Source organism: Dromaius novaehollandiae, chromosome 3 (genome assembly GCF_036370855.1).
Source record: "Dromaius novaehollandiae isolate bDroNov1 chromosome 3, bDroNov1.hap1, whole genome shotgun sequence".
NCBI classification, from domain to species: Eukaryota; Metazoa; Chordata; class Aves; order Casuariiformes; family Dromaiidae; genus Dromaius; species Dromaius novaehollandiae.
The window spans coordinates 127,764,216-127,787,654 of NC_088100.1; the positions used below are offsets into that span (position 1 = coordinate 127,764,216).

Consider the following 23,439-nt stretch of genomic DNA (forward strand, 5'->3'; position numbering starts at 1 on the left):
CCAGGCTTGGGGCACCCAGTCACCCCCGGCTTCCTTTTTGTCCCCCCCTCCCAGCTCCCTGCAGGTAACAAATGAGACCAAGAGCCGCCGGGGAGCTGGGCAGAGGAGACACAAGCACGCTCCGAAATTCGCGCATCGTTTCGCCCAAGAGCTGAGGCTGTTTCCTAGCTTCTAGGCTGCACGTCGATACCGCCGGGTCCCGCCTGCTTCAGGATGACACCTCCCTTGGGGACGGGGGAAAGGCCTGCCGGGGCCCGCCACCCCACGCAGCCCGGAGTTTCGCCCCGGCTTCGGCAGTGTCCCCCAGCCTCGAGCGGGCTCCGCGGAGCTCGCTTCCCTCTGCCCCGCCGCGAAGCGCAGGGGCCGGACCGCGCTGCAGAGGAAACTGTGGTCTCCAGCTATCGGCTGCCGACGGTGCCGTTTTGAGTTAGTCACCACAGAATAATATTGTGATTGTTCATGCAAAACGTATCGTAAAGGATTTTCTTTTGGTTTTGCTGTGCTTCACGGTCAGACCAAGCGCCGCGAAGCCGCACTCCTCTCTGGGCTTATTCATCTCCGTCCCGCCGCGGCGCAGCGCAGCGCACGGAGCCGCCCCGGGGCCGCCGACACCCCGCGGGGAGCCGGGCCGCGCACGTCGGGGGGCGTCGGGGACCGCTGCCGGGCGTGTGCGCGGTGCAGGGGGGCTGCGCGGGGCGGGGGGGGGGCGCGGCGCGGAGGGCAGCGGAGGTGACGGCGCGGCGGCGGCGGGCGCCGGAGCTGGTAAACACGAGGAGGAGCGAGGGCGGAGCGGGGCCCCATTGGCTCCGCCGCCGGGACCGGGCGGAGCGGGGCCGCGGCCGCGCGGGTGGGGCGCTGCGCTGCGCCGCGCCGCGCCGGGAGTCGCCGCGGCCGCGGGAGCAGCGCGCAGCGCGCCGGAGGAGGAGGAGGAGGAGGAGGAGGAGGAGGAGGAAGGCAGCGAGGCGCCGCGGAGCAGCCGGCGGGGGGGCTCAGCCGTAAGCGCGGCGGAGGGGGCCGGCGGTCCGTGTCTCCTCCTCCCCTCGGGCCGCCCTTTGTGTGCGCGTCCGCCGGGCCGGGGCGCTCGGCGCTGCGCGGCGGGACGGGACGGGACGGGTCGGGCCGGGCCGGGCCGGGACGCGGCGAGGGGCGGCGGGGGGGGGGGGGGGGGGGGCGGCGCGGCCCCCGCGGCGGCGGTGCCGGTGCCCGACGGGGCGGGCGGCGCGCGGGCGGCACAATGCCTATTGTGACGCAGTCGGCGCGAGCGCGGCCGCTGCCAAGCCGCGGCCAGACTTGCTGGGCTCAGCACTTCGGGCAGAACAATGGGGCCGGCCCGGGGGAGGCGGCCGCGGCCGCGCCGCTCACCCGCCGCCCCCCGCCGCCGCCCCGCTCTGTCTCCCCCCGCAGGCGCCCCGCGGCCCCCATGGCCAAGCAAGCCGCCGACGGGAACGCGCCGTGCGAGCGCGAGGGCGGGCGGCTGCAGGCGCCCCGCGGGCCCGGCCACCCGCGCCCGGGGGCCCCGACCTCGCTGCCCTGGGGCGAGGGGCAGCCGCCGTCGCCGTCGCCGCCCGTGGCGGCCCCGACCAGCCCCAGCCCCTTCGCCACCCGCTCGCCGCTCTTCATCTTCGTGAGGCGCTCCTCGCTGCTGTCGCGGTCCTCCAGCGGCTACTTCTCCTTCGACGCCGACCGGAGCCCCGCGCCCATGAGCTGCGACAAGGCCACGCAGACCCCGAGCCCCCCCTGCCAAGCCTTCAACCATTACCTGAGCGCCATGGGTAAGCCGGGGCGTGGGGAGGGAGCCCTTGGCTCGCGGGCCGCTTTCCTCGAGCATCTTCGCTCGCCCGGGGCCTCGGGGTCGGCTGCGCGGCGGCGTCCAGCTTGGCCGGGCAGTGGGGCGCTGACAGCTCGCCCGCCGGGCTGCCGTGGGCCCCCGCGCCCGCAGGGAGGAGGAGGAGGAGGAGGAGGAGGAGGAGGAGGAGGAGGCGACGGGTCCCCCCGGCTGCCGGTGGCTTGAACACGGGCCGCCAAGCAGAAGCCGGCGGCCGTAGCCGGCGCCTCCGATCCAAAGCTGCTCCGGGGCCGTTTCCGCGCGCTCGGGGTCCCGGCGTGCGGATCGTCCGCCAGCGAAGGAAGTTGCAATAGCGGGGGGTGGCGGGGCAGCGAAACAAAAGGCTGCGTTGCCTAATGCACCCAGCGCCGTGCCGGTGGCGAGCTCCGGGAGCGTGCAGCGTACCGCTGGGGACGGGAGAGCTGCTTAGGAAGTTGCTTTAAAAACTTGGCTTTGGGGGCGTTTAAAATCGACTGTGCGACTTTTTTTTTTTTTTTTTTTTTTTTGACCTGGGACGGAGATCGTCCCATCTTGGCAGTATAAAAAAGGCGCCAACGGAGATGCGGCGTGCAGCTTTTTAATAGGAAAATAATACACTCCGAAGCAACCGACATGCCATGTGCAGCTTTCTAATAGGAAAATGATACACTGGATGCGGTTTGATTTCAAACATCTGGGCTCGAGAGGATGATTTTTGTTCAGCGTTTCAACTTCATGCTTTCGAACCGGGCTGTTATGAGATCCACCCCCCCCCCCCCCCCCGATATAACCTACCAAAAGTAGTTAGCCTACCTGCAAGAATTGCGAAATACCTGGTCGGGTCTTGAACCTGGGCCAGGGAACGTTTCCGCGCGCGGGGACCGCCGTGGCGTCTGGATAGCTGCTGCGTGTCCGTGTCCGCGTGGCGGTGAGCAGGGGCCCTTTGGGCTGGGTCACCCCGGTGAGGCTTGCGGCGGGCTGGGCGTCTGCCCGGGGAGCAAAGCGTTGGAGATCGTGCGAGTTATCCGTCCCGACGCGGAGAGCGTGGCCCCCTCGACATACCTGCTTTCCCGGCCGATGAGGGGCTTTAAATGGGAAAAGGATGCCCAGATACCCAAGCAGGTATTCTTCCAACAGATTTTGGTTTTTTTTTGTGGGGGGAATAGGTTGATTTCTGCTTGAGGCAAGCAGATAAAATCAGTGGAGGCAGGTGAATCCTGCTTCGTGACCCGTGGCCGGGCTTGCTGTGCACTGCTCTTACGGTTGCTTGCAAGGTAAGATTTTTTTTATTTATTTATTTTAAACAAACTGCTCTGCCAGGGTCACAGAACTCCTGTTTCTGTTGCTAGAACCAAAATTGGTGTTTGACACCATCATCTGTAGCTGCTCAGGGTTGGCGTTTACATGTGGCTTAGGAGGCAAGGCTTGAGTTCAAGCCTCTGGTGATGGAGAAAGCACTGACATAGTAACTTCTTGAAACATTTCACTGATGTCGCTCTGCTCTTGTGATTAATTCTGCTTAATTGAAAGAACGAGTGCTAACCTCCACGTGGCAAAAGCCAGGGAAGGTGGGCTGACTCCCGCGGTGGTGATGCAGGGACTTCTGCTGATACCATTTCGTGGTGAACAACAAACACCAGCCTCAAGCTTTACGTGATCAAAACATTTTTTTTTTATATAGTTAATGGCTGTGGTTACAGCTGCAAAATGCTTACTGTAATATGCCCTTAGGAAAGATTTTCTGACATTATTGCAGTAATTACAGCTTAATGCTGGTTTCACAACCTTATGTAGAAGACACACATAGCATTACTGGACAAGGATACTGGAGTTCTGCAGTGAGGATGGTCACAGCTATTTTTTACTATTATTAAAGGTTTTATTATTATTATTAAAGATTATTTAGCACTAAATAACCTTTTTTTTCCTGTACTTCAGAAAGAAATTGAAGTTTTCTCTAAGTTTCCGAGCTCCTGCTTTTTCATCCCAGTAGAGAGCTCTGGGAATGCTGTTGAAACGATGATTTTCCCCAAGCCTTTGTTCTGTTATTGTTGCTAGGGGCATCATCCTAAACAACTATAAGCGACTGGAAAAATACGCCAGCTATTTAAATGAGACCCTTGGCTACTTTCAAACATGATTAAGCTAGAAATGTGAAGCTGCAGCGCGATTTTATTCTCGTTCGGGGACTGCAAGTCCCAGAGTGTGCCTTACTGCTCGGCTTGCCTTAGAAAGGGGTATGGGGAAGGGGTCAGAAGCTGCGCAGATTTGCCGGATGAGGACCTGGACCTGTGGGGCTTGTGAGGGCTGATGTCCCGTGGCCTCCGCAGGAATGTGTCCGATACAAGATGTGGAGGACCTGAGTCGTACAAGCTCTCAGGGAGGAGCGGACCTGGGAAGCTAGCGGGCCGGCGTACGGTCCGTACACGTAAAAGGATTTTTAATGGTTTCTCAGAGTAACTGCGTGTTTCTGTGGTGCTTATAGGTCTTATGGAAGCAGAAGTTAAATGTCAGGTTAAAGTTCCCGGTCGCTGCTCTAGCAGTGTGGTTAGTTCGGGTCTCCTCTTCACACATGGAAAGACAAAGGTTTAAGAAGTGTTTCATGAATTCCAGCCAGACCCCAAAATGGTATTGACTTCGCCTCCATAGTTGGCGCTTTTTTCAATAATGTCTCATCAGGAAGTGTTAATTTGCAGTTATTTTGACATAACCGGTTACTTATTCTTAGTGCCGTGTCTGTGCACGTCTTCCTCGGTCCCATTGCCTTGGAAACGTCCTGCCGGACGCGTGCCGTTAGTTTTATAGGCGCTGCGTGGTCGTGCCTTCACGAGGACTGCCCAGGGACGGCCAGCAAGTGCTGGAGGAGCGCGGGTCGCTTTTGGTGGGAGAGGCTCACGCGCACGTGGGTTGATGCTCTGCTGTCCAGCTGTGCAAGGATGTAGCGACACAGTCAGATAAAAAACTTCTTAATTGTTCTGCTGGTCAGAGCTAAGTATGAACATCTGCTTGGCAGGTCGGGGACCAAGGTTCGTATTTTCGCTATGATGCACGGCAACTAGTTCTCTCTCTTTTTTTTTTTTTTTTTTTTTTTTTGAACAAGTCGCCGTTGTGCACTTTGGTGCTCCCAGCCTGCTGGAAATCAGTTCCTCCTTAAGGGAATAAATGGTACCGTTTTTGTTGAATTCTTCTGCATACCTTTGCACTCTCAAAACCAGGTGGGCCTTTTTCCTGGGCCCTGGGTGCGGAGAGATGCCAGCTGGATCGCACTGGCTCTAGGACACTATAGTGCACTAGAGGTGCAGGCCATGAGATGAAGAACTTCTCCAGGAGGTGTAAGCAAAGGGGCATTTAATGGTAATTTTAAGTGTCCTGTGAGCAAGAACAGTTTGTGTATCCAGGGCATGACGACAGACCGGTGTTGTTAGCCGCTTTTGTGAGGAGCGGTGGAGCATTTCTGAGGGGCTGGTTGAGCAGAGCAAGTCCATGCTGTGCTCCCAAACCGCCTCCTTGAAATTTCTAAGCCCTCCACTGAAGTTTTCAGATGTCCAAATATTAACGGAAAGCTTGGTACGAAGGCGGGAGGAAGAGAGCTGCTGGCGGAGCAGAAATGCTTCAGGTGTCAGCCAAGCAAAATTGGTTCCCCGATGTATTGCGGGCAATTTAGCAAATCTCGCGATTTGCAGACGAGCATTGCGGCAGCGAGGCCCTTGGAAAAAATTGCAGTTAAGGGGAAGACCTCTTAAATGCTGCAAAACTGAGAGCGGTTCTGAGGCAGCTTTTGCCAGCGTCTCAGCGGAGATGGCTCTCCGTGGCAGACGTCCCTGCTCGCCGAAGCAGTGTCGATGTGCTCGAAGACGGACGTGGTGCTCAGCACCTGGGGGCCTTGCTCGGTTGTGCTGGGAGATGAGGGGTGCTGGGATCTCCGCTACCCCGGCGGGCTCCCGAAATGGTGCGCTCACGGCAATTTTAGCCATTCTTTTGTGGCTTGTTTGGAAGTCAGGAAAGAGGAGGCAGGATGGCAATCTTGATGTGAAATGATGGATTTGTGTTTACAGCGACAGGAAAGGGGACCTCGGGCTCCCTGTTTCCAGGGTGAGTTATTGCAAGGGCTGCGTTTGCAGCTGTATATCCGAGACTGTTTAATTTGCTATGGTGGAGTCCGCTTTAAGAGCTTTCCCTTGTATCTTGTGCTGTCATTGAAAACACTTGATCTTGTTTCTCAGAAAACAATTTGAAGCCACAAAGAGATGTTCTTGGATGGGGGATGTAAAGCAGTTTGCTGTGCGAGGTTGGTTCGGCGTATTAGGAAAGATGCTTTTGAGGACGAGTAAAGGAGGAACAGTGATGAGCTTATTTGGCTTTGCCAGGACTATGAAGAAGTCCCTGATGGCGAATCAAAGAGACTACGCTGGAGATTTGATGCTAGGAGAGAGATCTTGGTGTTATATTCTGCTGAGAAGTGATGGAGGAGACAGGTTTTCGTGCTTTTGGATGTCCGGCATTCAAAGGAAGTGAAACAAAAGCACCCTCATGTCCTGGGATCGTATTTTCTACTTGTCCCTCCAGCTTCTCCAGAAAGCTGAGGCTCTCCAGGCTTGGTGTGCTGCTGGAGTGGATGCGTGATCTTCCAAGGGTTTCAGGCTAGCCGCTACCATGTCTTTCTTAGCTTGAGCCAGCTTTTCCCGTCTTACTCAAAATATCCTGTTCAATGTGTCTTTGGGTGATTTCCCCCCTCCCCGGGACACCAGAAGGCATCTTCCCAATCCAGCTTGAACCAGGTTGAAGCTGTAGCACCCAGGAGATACTCCTGGCCCCCAGAAGGGACCATAAAGTTTGAGGAAAAGCATGGCAAAGGTGATGGGTCCCCTGCAGAGCAATGGCACGTATGGAGGTGGTTCACGCGTGGGAATGCTTGGGATAAAATAACCCGAGACAGGAAAACAGCTTTTCAGAGGTGCTGTCAGAGTCATAGACCAGTATTCCAAGTCCTTGGCTCTTAATGGGAGCTGCTCGTTTCGTTGTATTTTTTCCCAAAGAGCAGCTTTATCTAAAAGAGCAGGAGGTGCACGTGCATGCTTTGTATACATTTTTCTGGAGGTACTTGGAGCAGCCACGTAGAAGTGCTTTGTAAATTAGTTTCCTCTGTGCTATTTTGATCTCGGTGTGTTTTCCTGACCTCCAGAAGAGGGGAAAGAAGAAGTGTGAAGTTTTCATGACTCTGCATGGAACCGTTTTGCTCCTTCTCCGGCAGAGGAGGCAACAACCTGTGTGAAAATAAATAATAGTAATAAAAAAAAACCCAAACCCCTGGCTGTTGTGAGTAAAACTGTATTGGTATACCCTCGTGTAATGCCTATAGCTCGACATGGAAGGGGAAAACAGCACTTTTGTGTAAACTCGACATGAAAGAGTTGGGGAAAACCCTGGGGGTGTAACAGAAAGGCGAATTGAATGGGGAAACCTTAAACCAAGAAGCTGAAAAATATGTGTATGCCCAGAGCTGTGATGCCCTCCTTCCCTTCCGGAGGTCATCGGGCTCCTGCTCTTCGCTTCGCTCTTCCCTCCTCAGTGCCAGCAGGAACGTGGGGTGTCTTCAACGCCTCCCGAATTGCTGCAGGCACCTTTCTTTGCTGGAGGCTGATACTTCTGGCTAGGCGTGACTGGTTGTTTTTTGAGGGGGGAAAGCAAAAAATCATGTCTTTTGACACGATGGCCACAATGCTGCCTTTGCGCCGCCAAATTTCAAGGACCTACTCCAAAGTACAGAAGTGCTAGAGTTTCTCAGCAGAAGGCTTTGGCACGCTCGGATCACTCTTACGGCCAGTGTCTGTGCTTCTGATCTTGTTCTTGGAACTGGACCCATCTGACTTGTGGTGTAAAATGAGAGGTCGGGACTGTAAGGGGGAGCTCCAGCCCAAACAGGCGGTTTGGTAGAGCTACGGGCTGCTGGAGGCAGGCCCTCGCGGTGGAAAGTAGGACACGGTGGTAGCCCTTTGGTTAACATTACTTGATATGTTTTCTTATGAACGTGCTGTTTCAGAGCTGCTGGCTTTTCTCCTTGAGCTTCATACGTGTAACCTGCTGTTTCATTTGAAGCCATTTTCCAATGTTTTTACAAGGAGGTTTTCTTAAAGGGCATCTGGATTACAAAACCTGGAAGATACAAGCAAAAAAAAAGAAGTTGCATCCAAACACGGGCCGGTGATTTTGTTAGTGGTGCCAGTCTCTAGATGAGGACATCCCGTGGGCTCAGACCTGCAGGTGGATGGGAAGCTGCTCGGGATGCACCCAAGACGTAGACCTCCCGGGGATGCTGGTGGCTGCTCGGGATGCACCCAAGACGTAGACCTCCCGGGGATGCTGGTGGCTGCTCGGGATGCACCCAAGACGTAGACCTCCCGGGGATGCTGGTGGCTGCTCGGGATGCACCCAAGACATAGACCTCCTGGGGATGGTGGTGGCTGCTCGGGATGCACCCAAGACGTAGACCTCCTTGGGGTGCTGGTGGCTGCTCGGGATGCACCCAAGACGTAGACCTCCTGGGGATGCTGGTGGCTGCTCGGGATGCACCCAAGACGTAGACCTCCTGGGGATGGTGGTGGCTGCTCGGGATGCACCCAAGACATAGACCTCCTGGGGATGGTGGTGGCTGCTCGGGATGCACCCAAGACGTAGACCTCCTGGGGATGGTGGTGGCTGCTCGGGATGCACCCAAGACGTAGACCTCCTGGGGATGCTGGTGGCTGCTCGGGATGCACCCAAGACGTAGACCTCCTGGGGATGCTGGTGGCTGCTTGGGGCACTGGTGCGGCCCCTGGTTTCTCAGCAGCAAAGTGGTCTTGCTGTCTGTCCCAAGAGAGGCAGGACAAGGCCGGAAGGGAAGTCCCAGCTTCCCAGGTCCCAGCCAAGATATGTGCATGGGGGGAGGATTGCTTAGTGGTAAGCCCAGGCTTAGTACCTGGGTGCCTCTGGGACTCTGCCAGCCCTCTCCTCTTCTTAACCTTTTCTAGACTTCCCTCAACCAGCCTGGACCCTCACCCCTTCTCCACTCCCCGCTGCATCTTCGTTCGCACCCTGGCCCCTCATTGCACGCTGCTCCTTAGTGCTTCCTAACTTTGTCGTCAGCCATCTGATGACCGAGAGGGACCAGGGCTTTGGGGGAGAGGCTGCAGCAACCTGCCCCTTCCCGCCGAGCTTGGGTGCAGGCTTGGCTTTGCCCGGCGGGACACCGAGGGCAGGACAGCGCTGGTGGAGAGGCACCTGGAAAGCTGCTTGGAGACCTCCCAGGCCTTAGCCGAAGGGCTTGGCATGAGTTGCTAGGATCGAGTCTGGATCTCTATTCCTGAACAATTATATATATATATCTGAACAATTGACTCTTCATTTTTGCTTTTTGCTTTCTTTGCTTTTTTGCCTTTCTCTCTTTTTGCCTTTTTCTTTTTGCTGTTTCTTTTTGCTTTTTTGCTTTTCCACGTTTTTTTCCTTTCTCCTGTTCTCTCTTTTCTGTCCTTCCCCCTTTTCCGTCCCTTCTTTTTTCATCTTTCCCCAACCGTGCAACATTTACGCTTTATTCACGGCACTGACTTTAATGGAATAATGTGGGCTCGTAGGCCTGTCAGCCAGGAACATTTCACATATGAGGGCAGGTGTCTCATTCCTTTGATCTCCGATGATGCCACATATTGAAACAGCCCCGTCTGCATGGGTTCGAGCTGTGTTAATGGCAAACCTGGTGTTTCTCAGCAGCTCGAGCTGCTCCGCACGGGGGAAAAGCTGCTCCTCGCCGAGCGGAGCTGCCGGGTCGGCTGGTCCTGCTCCACCAGACCCGCTCCCAAAGCCGGCTCGCTTGGCGTCCAGGCTCTGGCTCTGCAAGACTTGTCCTGAGCTTCTCACTACGGACCTTGGCTCCACCTTGGCGTGCTCGTACCTGCGCCCAGAGCAGCGTTGCTCCTTATTTAATACTTAGCGGGAGGGTCGAGACGTGACGTTTTGCGGGTGCTGTGTAAAACTCTGCACCGCGTGGAGGGTGCCGGCACGGGGGCTTCGTTCCGGCATCTCTATCAGCATTTGCACGTGAAGGAGGACAAAAAATGACCGTAAATAGCGCAGGCGCCTCTCAGGACATGGGTCTGGGTGAGCATTTAACCCGGCCGAGTTCAGGAGCGGAGATTTGAGCTAGAGAGCCGCGGGAGCGCTCGGCGGTGAGTGCAAGCGGGCGGTGCAGAATCGATTGCAAAAGGAGCTGTCGCCCCGACGCTGGGCCGTTACCGACCGTGCCGGGACGTAGCAGTCTGCTTTTTGAGCAGCGTTTTGGCTGCTGGTCTTGGCTGCGAAGGCAAGAGAGAGCGGCCCGAGCGGAGATTTGCATTTTGTTGTGTTCGTGCAGTTCGCTGCCCCTTGGCCGTGAAGATGCTGTTTTCTCGTTGCCCGTGAGTTGCTTTTGGCGTCAGAGGAAGGAGCGGGGGCGGAAGTCGTGCCTGGCCCTAAACCATCGGGTCGACCTGTACGACTCGCGTAGGTCGTGCACGTCCAGCAAAAGTGTTTCCCGCCTGGATGAGCCTTTAAGAAGTTCTCCGCTGGCACATGGGAAACGGGGTCCGGTCCTCGCTCCTCCGACCATCGGAGGAACGACGAGCCTTGAACCATTCCTGACGGCGCAGGGTTGTTTTCCTTTGCAGGCACCCGCTTTCTGTGTTGCGCGGGTCCGGGTTGTTGGCCTCGCGTCTCCTGCGACGTGTTGCGATATGACTGGGATCGCGCTCTCGCGGCGCGGCGGCTCGCGAAGGCACGGCGAGCGTGGAAAGTTCCTCTGACTGGTTTTGCAACCCGTTATGACTGGCCACTTTTTGATATTGCGATCTGGCAACGCCACAGAAAGTCCTTTCTGAAAACCTCAGTCTGATTTCACTCTCAACCACGGAACCGTAATATTAATTTCTCGACCGCCAGAGCTTTTATCATTCGAGGCACCCGCGGAGGCGGGCGTTGGGTAGGAGATGGAGGGGAGGGAGAGCTGCACGGTCTCTGCTTCCCAACCGTCTGCCCCATGCAGGTCTCCCCACCTTGGCCCAGGTGGGTTTTGCATTTCCAAACCTTGCCGTCTAGTACGGCGAGGCCTTTGCTGAATGAAATTCGGCAGCTAGCGAGATAAACACGGTTGTGCCTGATACAGCCTTCCTAGGGCACTACTCTTTCGCTACTACAGCGTGAAAACAAAACAGCTCCCTGAGCCAAGCAGCCTTCGTTTGGCTCAGAAATAAGTTTTCCAGTCGGTTTGGAGCCAGACATTTATTTAATTTTTTTTTTTTACTGCCCTACTAATCCTTTGAATATTTTGAGATTGGAAGCTATTTGTATTCCCTTGCGATTCCTTTTCAGCTTTCGGGCCAAGTTTGTGAAACGCTCTGTTTTGTGTGGGGTTTTCTTTTCTTTTTTTTTTTTTTTTTTGGTCAAGGGCTGTAATGCTCGCTCAAACCCTGAACTTCTGTTTGAAAGCAGGGGAAGAGGTGGCACGGGTAACGCGCCGAGCCTTGGATGTGCCACGGGCTGTTCCTTTCTCCCGCAGATATTTGGGGGGTTGTGCAGTTATTTTATCATTTGTTTAGAAACTTCTTAAAATGGAAACTCGAGTGGTTGGTTATGTACAGTTGAGCGTAACTGATGTATTAGTTCTTTTTTCTTTTGTAAGCCCAGTTCTGTTTTCTTAGGTCTGGTTTGTTTTCTGTTTAAGCTCTGGAATGTAATATTTAAAAGAAGAAAGTTCCAGTTCTTTAACGGAGACGAAAAGTCCTGAAGTTTGCTCTAAGTGCAGCTTCTCTGCGTGTAAATCAAATTGTGGCTTGCTTCTTAGCACGGCGAGAGCAATCATTTTCCTTTCCTTGTTGGACTTCAGAACTATTTGGGGAAGAAATGTGAGAATTTGCTTAAACTGTTGAGACAGAGGCTTGGTAAGGTTAGAGCAGAAATTGCTGCTGCGCCTGCAAGAAAACAGAATGATTTACAAAAGAGAGGAAAAGAAGGTTTTGCTGGGGAAAGAAATTGGAGGGTAGGAGTTACCTGTGCGGGAATCGCAGGGGCTGGTTTTGCCCTTAGATGTGCCCCGTTCCCACCTGCCCTACCAGAGGTGGCCCGTGGCCTGCAGAATAACCTCTTCCTACTGTCCAAGTTTGGGATTTCGGGCTGCTTTATGGGATTTGGAGGCGAGTCTCTGCTTGGAGAAGTGTAGGGAGATGCACTTAAAGGCAGCTGAATGAAAGTCCATCCTGCTCTTGCCTTGCGCAATGAGATGTGAAGTATTTGACACTTGATGTGTCTCGTAACGAGGCCCCCGGGTGAAGGGATATTTTGTGGCTCTGAGAAAACTGAGGGAAGTCTCTCTGAACCATCCACCTCCTCCACGTTTCCCCGCCGGTAGCGATGTCAGTTTGGGGCGTGAATGCAATTCAGGCTGATCCGGCTCATGGGAAAGTTGACCCAAAACCCAGCAGTGGTGGTGGCAGTGGTGGTCCTCGTGGTAGCTCCCTAGAGCATCCCCTCGTGAGCCCGTGCCCTTCAGCCCACGTCCCCGTGGCGTTTGCACTGTGCCCGTGCAAGCATCGTTGCCGCTAAAAGGTACAGGGAGATGTTCTGGGCGGGTGGGCTCAAATTTTAGGAGAGGGGCGTATTTCTTGCCGGTTTTCACGGGCTGACAAGGCTGTTACCAGCTCTCGCTTGCAGGTGCACTCCGACAGCCAGCTCACTGGGGTGCTGGTCCTCTCCTTGCACACTCGTTCGACCTGGGTGGTTTCTCTTGCTGCCCCGTGCACGAAGACTTGCCCCGGAGGAGAGGAGCAGGGTAGGGGCAGGCTGGCTGGCCCGCCGCAAGCGCTCGAGCCGATCGTGTCGCTGGCAAAGAGAAAGTTTGAAGCTCTGCTTCTCCGGGGAGGGCACTTCCCGGTTGCGCTGCCCTCGTCCCAACGTGACGACTTGTTTTTAGCGTGTTTCTGTGCTTAAATCTTGCTTGCGGCATTTTTCTTTTGAAACAGCTCTTCTTTTGAAGCAACGCTTGTGCCTTGCCGGCTTTGACCCTTTCCAGCAAAAGGCACCGGCTGTAACAGGGACAGAGGTGTTGCTTGGCATAGGCAAGGCGTAAAGGCTCATTGCCTTTTGCCCAGCCTAACAGGCTATTTGTTTTTCTTTTTTACTGTTTTTCAGATGCTCTGTTTTTGTTTTGTGCAGCTTCCAGGTCGCAGTCTCACTCGCTCGCAGAAGATGTACAGCCGGAAATATGGATCGCACAGGAACTGCGGCGCATCGGCGACGAATTCAATGCCTCCTATTGTCCGAGAAGGGTAATTTTCAGATTTTTCTTTTCCGTTTCTTTCTCTGCAGTGTGTAGAAGGGACAAGCGTAATCATACCTGAAAGCAAGTTCTGTAGCAAATGTTTCCTTCACGCAGGGGTACAGAGGGGTGTGCGGGTGGTTGTGTTTGCTTGGATGTAGGAGTATATTGCCTGTGCTGTGGAGCCATTCGCTGTTACAGTGTCGTTAAAGAAATTCAGAATAACCTTTAAATCAGGACTTGAAGCTTTCAGGTATAAAATTCACAGTATTATTCATAGTACCGCGAGCCAGTAGAACACATTCTGTTGCTGGATTAGGGCTGAACGTGAAAATAATGAGGAAAAACGTTCTAAAAGTGTTGTATTTCGGTATATTTTTTGGAACGAGAAGAGCTCCCCTGGGAGTGATACCCCACCGGGAGCCGGGGAGCCGTCCCGAGCGGGCGGCAGGGTTGCAGGGACACGGGCAGAGAGCTCATGCAGCGGGTTGTGCTCACCAACCTGCTTGTGTCCCGGGGTGCTGCTGCTGAGGATCGCATAGGTGGAAAATGCAATCACAAATATGAAACCGGGTCCGATCACTGTTTTATTTTTCTTATAAAGAACCCCAGAGTGCTGTTTTTAAGAGAGGTGTATTTGTAACAACGTGAACTCTTACCTTTGTGTTGCAACAAAAATAGGTGGAACTAACACCACCCTCCCCCCCAAAAAAATCAATGCAAGGAGAAATGAAGAAACAATAGTTTTCAGAAAGAACAAAGTTAGCAAGTTACCCACCTGTCTTGCATTATTAATGGCTGCGTGTTCATACATGTGGTTTCTAGTCCACCAGCTTGTTCTTTCCCTAGCCTGAGAGAAGTCAGAAGCCTGTTACGTGCAAGCGTCGATGGTGAAAAGCTGACTGCCTGGATCTTTATCTGTCCTCCTCAAGTCATGAGTCACCCGTGCGGCTTATTTCCTCACCGTTTCATGGATTCACATGGCAGTTGTCTTTTGGCAGAGGTTTCCCCCAAAACGGGGGCCGGGCTGTCTGGGGCTGCCTCATTCTGCGCGGGGTCTTTCTGGACTGCCTTGCTTGCTGCCTCTCCGTCTGGTCTCGTCCCTTTGTGAATACTCTCATTTTTCTCCCGTGCTGGAGTGGGCATGTGTTTGATATGGCCATGCTACTGATGCAAGAAAAATCCTTTCCCCGGCGCTTGGTTTTGATCATCTTTATGAACGGCCTGAGCTGCTCTCTCCTCTCTCTGGGGCTTTCTTCCTCCTCTCTTCTGTGCACATGCCGGCACTGAGCAGCCTACTTGGCTTTTATTCATCTGTGAGCTTGTTCCACTGCGAGCCTGCATCTGTTGCATGCGGGAAGATTTCCTTGAGGTGTGCTTTTGCCGAAAACTTGCTCTGCTGTCTGGCACAGCTTAAGCTCTACTCCCTTCCTAGACACATCTCTGCAACCTGTAACGAGCTGCTGATAAGCTGCATCTCATCCAGACCCTGGAACGCATCTCCCGAGCCCTCCAGTCCAGGCCGGTTCCTCTTGCTGCAAAATACCCAATTATTTGCGCGGCGAGCGGTCTTTTCATTTAAAAGCAAAACACCTGTTCGATGGGAGATGGGAGCTCAATCATTTCTGCTAGCGCTTGGAAATCCGAGGGCGTCTGGTCGTGGCTAGCTGGTTCAGAAGGCTTTGCAGAAATGCAGGCTGCTGCTTTCTTTTTTTTTCTTCACTCCGCTGATCGTCCTTGCTGGCTTCTGGAGTTGTGCTGCAAATTCCCTCCCAGCCCGGCTGCAGAACAGGCGCTGCGTGGTTCAGTTACGTACCAGCCCTTGCTCTTGTTTTCTTATCCTATCCTTGAACCAGCTGCAGTAAAGGTTTGGGGGGGGGGATTTTGTCCCTTTCCCAAGGCTTCTTCCCAGCGCTGGTTTTCCTTGCAGGTGTGAGAGGGTGCGTTTGCTGCATGTGCTGGGTTTGGAAGCTGAAATTGTTGGCGCGGAGTCTGGAAAAGGCTCTTCAGCGGTGGTCATAGGTGGCTGTGTAGGTCTGAGTAAGGTGGTTCTCGGGGTTGCAGCTCCTTGCTCTCGTACCTCTAGTCACCTCTTGAAGCTCCTTTGAGTTTCCTGGGGTGGGGCTTTGGGGTTTTGGGTTTTTTCCCCCCCTTGAAGTTGGGAGCCTCCGTGATGGGTCTGTTCTTGCCCTTCCTGAGTCGCCGTATCGCTGCTGCCCGTGTGGGGCGAGGGCTGGAGAAGCCTGTTGTGGAACATGATGTTTCCGCTGTTCTCTGATTCAAGTCGAAAGCAGCATCGTTCCCCGTTGCTTTAAATGGACGCCGATGAATTCTTATCATCCGTTTTTTCAGAAATAAGTGGGTTTCGGAGCGTTTAAGCAATTGTTGTAGAATTATTGTTGCCGATGCACTTGAATATTGCCTCCAGAATAGGTGTCTTCTACAGACCGTCTTGCTATTTAGGAAAAAAGACCATGTTTTCGGAGTCGGAGCCCTTCAGCGGAGCGGCACCTGGGAAAGGATGAGCCATGAGGTTGCACGCGCTCCCCTGGCTTTCCACGTTGGAAACGTAACGTTGCAGCAGCCGACGGCCCTGACGCCAGCGCTGCCGGTTCGCACCGTCGCCTCTCCGTAGCGGCAACGCGTCCTGGGTTTTCCTTCCCCTGGTCGCGGCTCTGCTCGCGAGCGGACGATTCCGTGAAGAGGGCCCGGTGCTCAGGCCGCGCGGGGGGTTCGGCCTGCTTTCTCTGCTCGCTCTGGTTTGCCCTTTGAGCTGTGTCGTAAGGCGAGAAATGGGGAACTATCGGCGGTGCCAAGGAGGCACTTGCTAGACAGGTCGAAGCTGTCGGACAGGTCAGTGCAGCCGTGCCTGGCAGGCACTCGTCTTCGGGGCAGCCCGGAGAGCAGCATCCTCGACAGCAAGCAGTGCGTTTTAGCTGGTGGGCTTCGGGTTATTTTTAGCTTGCTAAGAAACCTGGAGGCTGCCGAAAGCTCATCCCATCCCCTCGGGCAACGCGGTTGCGTGCCAACGCCTCGCTGGCTCGCCCCGTCTCCGTCCATCGCGGGCCCGAACCACCTGGCGAGGCAGAAAAGTCTCTTCTCGTTTTTGCCCACCCGGCTCTTGAGCAGAGGCTGGAAAAGCTCGTGGCACCCAAGGACACAGCATTGCCTGCGCGGGGTCTCGATAACGCCCCGGGGACGCGGCTGGCTTGTGCACTACGCTTTGGGGCAGCGACGGGTTTCACGCCCCGGCCGTGAGCGCCGGGGGAAGAGTTCGCATCTCGGCGCAGAACGCCCCGATGTCTGCTCTTTCCTGGGGCACGTGCGGACGTGATTTCGCTGCGCTAAATACAGACTGAATCGAATCGTTTCACGAGCAGAGGAGGAAAGGTGGTGACGTTTGGGCTTCTGTTTTGCAATTAAAAAAAAAGAAAAAGGCTTAAAAATAAACGCGCTTCGGTGCTTGCTCCTTCTCCTTTTTCTGCGCTGCGCACGTGCCGGTGAAGCGCGGCTCGCTCGCTCGCTGCAGGGGAGGAGCGTTTTGCAGCCCGGGCTCTTTTGTGAATGAGGCGGCTGTTACGCCTCGCCGTTTCGAGACCAGCGGTGTAAGTTAAAATCCGCGTGGTGTTAGCACAAGCAGGGGCCCGGCTGTTGCATCGCCCTCCGCGGTGGGTGAAGAAATAGAGGAAAAAAGGATCCTTAGGGTGCTTTTTTGTGCTGTTGCTAAAGAACCAGATGTGGCTCGAGGCGTCTCCCGACCCTCTCTGGCTAAAAAAGCTGCTTTTCCCTCTTCTTCCGATCCCGCTCCTTGGTTTGCGCGTGGTACCCTCTCCTCCTAAGCTTGGCGGGTTTCTTTTCTTTTATTTTTTTTCTTTAAACCTTTCCGCGTCGTGGCTTTTGAAACTCCCCGGTTGCTCATTTCCGAGCCCCCGGTGCCGTCGCCCGGCTGAAGCAGGACGGGAGCCCGGCGCAGGGTCTCGGCGCGCGACGTCCCGGTTCGGCAAGCGCCGTCCAGGCTCGCGCGGATGCGAAGGCGGCCGGGAGCGAGCGGCTCGGCAGCTTTGAATGTTGGACATTACGGAAAAGCAACGTGCAAGGCGGCTGGGTTTGCTTCTGTCTGCGTAAAACGCTTCAATTGCACGCCTTGAAATCTCACGTTTTCCCTGGTTTGTCAGTGCAGCTGAAGCAGCCTGATTTCCCCTCCAAATGAGGCTGGTTTTCTTAGCGATGCTCCCTGGGTTGTAAAGAGCAGAAAGCGAATGGACCTGCGGTGTTTAGCTTGCCTGAAACAGCCGCAGGGTTTGAAAGCGGTCCCAACACGCGCAGCCGTACCGTTCCCATTCTCAGGGCCGTCCTCTGGGAAAGGTGCTAGCTGGGAGTTCGGGGGTGGTTTGGGTTTTTCTGCATGTTTTTTGTTGTTGTTATTTTTTTTCCACAAGTCTGAAGGAACCTATTTGTGCTTCCTTGTCCCCGTTCAAAAGAAATCTCGAGTTTGGAGGGCGAGAACCAAAGCGATCCTGTAACTCAAGAGAGAAAAATCACAATCTGTGGTTGAGAGCGTAGACAGACTTGGAGAATACCCTGTTGCCTTTTCCCGTTTCTCTTTTCTTCTTCTCTACCAAGACCGCGAGCTACATGCTGCCTAGGTGTTGGAGAAAACCCTACCATCAGCTTTCTATGAGGGTGTTAAATGGCCTCGAACAAGTTAGGTAGAACATGCAGCTTTCAGGAGAAATGAGAGACAGATGTTCAACTGCATTGTTGAAAGTAGAGATTTTGGAGTCCCCTCTGCTGAGTGACCACGTGTGTTTTGTGCCTCTGCAAACTAGAAGCCGTGGTGTTTTTCTATCCGATCAAGTTCAAAACCAGAAATAATATTGGCAAGTTTGCGTGATGATATGTCGTCTTTCCTCAGTGAAGGCTCTGTAATGACGTGTCCCCTTCCCATCATCCCCCCGTACTAGAGTGGTACTAGAATTGCAAAGTGGAAGGTACCAAACCTGGGTTCTCCTTCTCCGTGTTGCCCGTGTGGTGTTGCACAAGGGACTGCAGGCCTGAAATTAAAGTGACTTTTTCTCTCCTGTTTTTTAGGGTTTCTTGGATAATCGCGCGGGAAACCCCCAGGTTGTCATTTTGCGCCTCCTGCATTACATCATTCGCCTCATTTGGAGAAGGCAGTGAGCGCTGGACGCTTTGCTTGCGAGACCTAGAGACTTGTCTCCTTGTGCCGAAAACTGATGGAGAACAACTAGCGGCGGGTCTTTTCTGTGCCCTAGACAGGCAGTTCGGAAACCTTCCTTTCTTAAAGGACATCCAGAGGTGCCGTGGTCTCCGTCGGCGGAAACCACGCACGTAGACTGCCGGCGTTTGTCTGTTCTTGGGGGGCACCGGAGGTGCGTGCCTTGCCGATGGACCTGTTCGGACTCTCTGAAGCAGCATTTTGAGAGTGGTGTTTACTGTGTTTCTCTCAAACTTTTTTTTTTTTTTTAAAGATTGATCTCAGAGAAAATGCTCAACAAATATTCAGTAATTTTTCCGTCGTTCCTGGAAACCCGTAGGTTCATCTTGGATCTACTCTGCAGTGGAGAAAACTGAGCCAGCTGATCTGCAGAGCTGCCTTAGTTTGTATTACAAACATTACTGTACAGACTTGCAGCCCCTTCCCTCCCTCTTGGCAGGGGGGGGACGTGCTGGGAAGCAGCAGTCTCGCTTTCCCTCCCGAGTGTTTGCCCACAAAAAAGAGGCTGCTGGAGGAGGGGAGGGGGATTTAAATCTGCACTTCTTTTATCTGTAAATACCTAATGTAACCCCAAATCTAACCATATTTGCATCATGCAAATAGCCTATTTCCTGCTGACTTTTTTCTTCTTCTTCTTTTTTTTTTTTAATGCTGAAATTCCGGATTTAGCTGTCTGACTCCCAGGGTCCAGAAAATCACAACCAAACCAAACAAAAAACCAGTCCACCAGATTGCCTTTTTAGAAATTCTTTCTATGAAGTGTGTGTGTGAACACACTTATGTAGTGTATATTATATATAATATATAATGTTGATCACTTTGGATAATGCAGCAATAAAGCGTTCTTGGAGGTAGGTTAAAACAGATACCCAAACCCTGCAGTGCTGCACCCAGACAGGAAGGGTCCTACTGCGTAACTTCAGGAACTGTTTTCAACCATGGTTAGCATGTTACTGTTAAACCCAAGAGGGTTTTTTTAACATTTTGGATTTTTTTCTGGGGTCATCTTTGCGTTAGACACGTCCAGGGTGACAGGAGAGACCAGGCCAGGCCGGGTGTGGAGCAGCTTGGGGACAAACAACGCAGTATCGGCGGCTTGAAGATCCCAAAAGTTCACGCTTTGAAATCCAGCTGGAACAAATCTTTTGCCGGTTTTGGAAGATACTGCCGTGCGTGGCGGGACTTCCATGTGCTCTTTTGAAATGGTACAGGTCCTTCAGGGCACTCGCCACGTCCCTGCGCGGTGGAGCGTTGAGTCTTCTCATGCGTCGCAGGCCACTGCTGCTCAAGGCGACCCTCCTCGAGAGCCGCATCCGTACAACCGGGACTCCCCGCGGACTGGTCTGGGGAGCTGTTGTCGGCAGAAGCCGTGCGTCAGACTAACTCCTTCCAAATCGTGGTCCTCTCCCCTGGAAAGCATTCCCTGGGTGACTGATGTTGTCCCAGGACGGTGCACCGTGTGTCCCAGGGGTTATGTGCTTTCCGCAGTACCCTCCGGAGACCCCGTGGCCGTAAAACGTGGTTCAGAAGCTCCGCACGAGGCACAGAGCGTCGCTGGAAGAAGCAGGTTTGTCTCCTCGCGCCTGTTGAGCGGTGCGTGCCCATCGGTGGAGGACCTCCTCGGCTCTGCTCATCTCCAGCATGCAGTAGGCTTCCGCGCAGCAGGTGCTTTTCGAACGAGCGGTTGCTTCTGCAGCCTGCGTATCTATGCACAAATGTCCTGTCTGCCTTCAAAACTGTCTGCTTTCCTCTGGCTGGTGCAGGTGGTTCCCGTTTCCCAAAACCAACTTCCAAATCCCCCAGTTTTATCTCTGGTTTCACCAGCACCACGGAAGGAAAAAAAAAAACCCAACCAACCCCAAACTGTGGTAGCAGTTTTTCTACTGTGTTGCAATATAGGGAGAAGCTGTTCTGAGTGCCATTGTATTACTAGTAGTATTTTTAACGGTAGGTAAAACCGTACAATCCGAACTCTATGCACTGGCTACTTGTGCCTGTCCGGTAGGCGAAAGACCTGTTAGTTGAGGTGTGGGGCTGTGTTCCTCCGCTTGCACTCGCTTGAAGGATTAAGGAGTGATGTTTTTTGGGTTCTGCAAGGTGAACATCTGTCCCAGGAGTTGGCCTGGGTTGCGGAAGATATTTAGGGGGGAAAGAACTGGTGGAAAATAGCCGATGACCTTGGGTGGAGTTTGAGGAGAAGGGCCGTAGGACAGAGCAGGTTCTTGCTGCGCTGCCCCAGTCGTGGTCACGCCACCGTCTTTTGGTGTTTTCTATGGGCATATGTGCATGGAGTTGTGTAAAAAGGAAAAAAAATGACAGGAGGGGTAAGAAAAACGAGCTTTTTCTCTGTTGAGCCACAGCGGCTACCTCCGCACGCAGCATCAGTGGCTAAACCCGTGCGTTTTGGGGGCTCGCAGCCTTAGAGCATCCTCAGCGCCCCGATTGCTGCGGCAGACGCATCGCAGGAGCACACCAAAGAAACGCGTCCTCGCCGTACCGCCGGGACGCGGAGCACTTTATTCCCGTCCTCCGCACCCCACGCAGCCAAAGAGCTGGCGGGGGGCCGCTCTCGCGGGCTCGCCTTCGCCGGGCCCCGGCGGCCGGCTACCTTAGCAAGCGATTGACTTAGAAAGGATAAATTAAAAAAAAAATCTATGAATTGTATGAATAGTTAGGGGAAAGAGGCAGATATTGGCACTCTGCGCTCACCTGGAAGCCTTCCCTGCCAAAAAGTAGTCGTGAGAAAAGCAGCCCCTAAAAACAGGCTTCGTGCCTTCAAAGCCTCCCCCCCCCGCTGCCCCCAGAGTCGAGAGATTTATTAAAAAATAAATAAAAACCTCAAAACACAAGAATGACTTTTTTAATAGGTATAAAAACCCTTTTTTAGCTGGCTAATTGGGATGGTTTCTCTTTAAGTCCACATCACCTGCGTTCTCCCTGTCCTGCCAAAATGATTTGATGAAGACTTCTCTTTGGTTGTGGAGAAACCAGATTTATTCTTGGAGAATCTCATTCCATGCATTGTGCTTCTCTTCTTTTCATAACTGTAAATATTTGAATATTTATTAGAGTAGAGCACCGTATTATTCTCATCATCTGAGCCAAATATCTGTGTGCAATGTATTTCCTTTCCTTTCTCTCATGTAAGTTTTGTACAGCTTTATAAATAAGTAAAAAAATTACTGTTTTTTCTAAACCTTTTTTTTTTTAGAATTGAACTTGGTAAATACTGTAGATTCTTTTTTTCCCTGTGTAATTAATGCACTCTACTGTTCCATAATGCTGTAACTTGTAGAAATGTTGTATATTTATTTTCTGCTTATTTAAGTTCCTGTAAAGGTTTTGTTTTCCTCCCCCTTCTCTCCTTCCTGCCCCCCAGTTTTTCTGGTATGTGTGGGATAAGTGATTGATTGACTTTCAAAGCACTGTCTTCTAATTTCAGTGCAGTCAATATGGTTTCGATAATGAGATTTTTTTTTTCTTTTAAAGTGCTGAAGTCCTGTTTTCCAGTAGCGATTCAGGCATGAAACGTGTCCCTGATTTTTGTCATCCCCTTTCCAAAACTCATTGTGCTCCATCCCGGCCACTTTTTTCTGGGCCAGCTTTAACATTGGGTTCAAACCAAAATGCACACTGACATTGTACTGATTAATCACTAACCTGTTTCATAGGACCCAGCATATGTAGCATTTTTATCGCAATTTCCCTGGCTTACTTGTGTTTTGCACTGATGAATTTTGGACAGGGTAATTGCCACTTTACTTGTGCAATACTGCTGTAAATAGTTGCAGATCTTTTTTTTTTTTTTTTTTAAGATGCAATCTTTTTATGTTCTTAATATGAGGTTTTATATGAATAAAACTTTCAACTATTATTTGCTGTGCTGAGTTGCCTCGTCTGTCGTCGCGCCCTGACGGGGATTTCGGGGGCAAGCTGCCCCCGCGGACGCGGGCTGTTTGCTGCAGAGAGGGAGGTTGCAAAAGTCGGGCTTGGAGCTGCCCGTGGAGGGCTTCCAGCATGCTGCAACTGGGGGAAAACATTAACCTTCACGTTTATTTTATTGCAACCATAGCCAAAACCACCGCATGGCCCGGGGCTGAGCTTTTGCTTGCTTACATCAAAGTCAAAATGAACATTAATTCCTATAGTGAGGACAAAGACCCCATCCCGTATTTGCCCCGGCATGGGCTGCAAAGGGCGCTCGTCGGGAGCGCCTGGCTCGGCCGTCACCAGATGTTGGGGGGGACCTCAGACGCCAAAAAAGACCACTTTGTGAAGCCGGCTGCTGGGATGCAAAGAGCCCTAGAAAATCCCCGCGTGCTGCCTTGTTGCACATCCCCGGCGGCTTTAGCAAGCGGCACTGAGCAGCCCTAAGCGCGATGCTCGTGTCCGTGCGCTGGGCCAGGACAACCACCAGCTTCTCTCCCTGGCTGGGAAAGGGTGCCACAACGCATCCAAAACCAGACCAATTCCCAGTGTGAATGGCCCACCGGCAGGGAAAGCTCGCAGGCAGAAAGGTCTGCGTGTTGTCCGACTAAATATCCATGTATCCAGCCTACGGTGGGACACCGTAGCTTATTCCCCTCCATGAAACTCCTCAAACCACATCAAGGGACAAGTATTCACTGGCTTGACTCAAACCATCAGGCACCTCCTCAAGGACCCTCACCTTCCCCATTGATTTTTTTGGTTTAGCAGAGGGATTAGGACATATCAGTGGCCAAGAGGCAACCGGCACCACGTGCCCCAGCAGCGCTGTGCTGGCCTCAAGTTCGTTTTAATCCAAAGTCCTTTCTGCAAGGCGATTCTTAGAGATTGTAAGTCAGTCCTACAGCTCAGATGGGAGCTGGAGATGCTCGAGGGCCGTCGTGGGGCGAACCTGGTGCCTGCAGAAAAGCCAGAGGAGGAATGGAAGAAACGATGACATCGGTCCCGACCGTCCCGCTTGTCTTTAAAGGTCTGGGGGAGCTGCACACTTTCATAGCTAGGACTTGTGATGCCCCGTCCACCAGCCCCATCCGGCTGCCTCTGCGGGGGGGAACCATGGCCACAGCACCGCTTCTCACAGGTTTTTTG

The 23,439-nt window shown here is 53.3% G+C and overlaps 1 protein-coding gene and 1 long non-coding RNA gene across 4 annotated transcripts in view; one reads left to right on the forward strand and one right to left on the reverse strand.

The window, feature by feature from the left end:
• LOC135327971 (uncharacterized) overlaps positions 1-2,253 on the reverse strand; it is a 17,280-nt gene extending 15,027 nt beyond the window's left edge. Inside the window, exon 1 of the long non-coding RNA XR_010388669.1 lies at positions 1,760-2,253. This is a non-coding gene — a long non-coding RNA (uncharacterized LOC135327971). The remainder of the gene's footprint in view (positions 1-1,759) is intronic.
• BCL2L11 (BCL2 like 11) lies at positions 806-22,237 on the forward strand. Of its 3 annotated transcripts, XM_064510066.1 has the most exons (4): positions 806-995; positions 1,405-1,772; positions 12,998-13,134; positions 18,216-22,237. In XM_064510066.1, the coding sequence occupies exons 2-4, from the start codon at positions 1,421-1,423 to the stop codon at positions 18,303-18,305; spliced, it is 579 nt and encodes a 192-aa protein (XP_064366136.1). In that variant the 5' UTR covers positions 806-995; positions 1,405-1,420; the 3' UTR covers positions 18,306-22,237. The 3 variants fall into 3 exon arrangements, with proteins under 3 accessions (XP_064366136.1, XP_064366134.1, XP_064366135.1); XM_064510064.1 differs by lacking the exon at positions 806-995 and having other exon boundaries at positions 1,185-1,772; XM_064510065.1 differs by lacking the exon at positions 806-995 and having other exon boundaries at positions 1,185-1,772; positions 13,022-13,134.
• Positions 22,238-23,439: the final 1,202 nt, after the last annotated feature.

Bases quoted from the DNA above. Each gene is read 5' to 3' on its own strand.
- BCL2L11 (XM_064510064.1), top strand. From the start codon at position 1,235: ATGCCTATTGTGACGCAGTCGGCGCGAGCGCGGCCGCTGCCAAGCCGC. The intron at 1,773-12,997 runs GTAAGCCGGGGC...ACTGTTTTTCAG, and splicing joins CCATTACCTGAGCGCCATGG to ATGCTCTGTTTTTGTTTTGT. The intron at 13,135-18,215 runs GTAATTTTCAGA...CCTGTTTTTTAG, and splicing joins CCTCCTATTGTCCGAGAAGG to GGTTTCTTGGATAATCGCGC.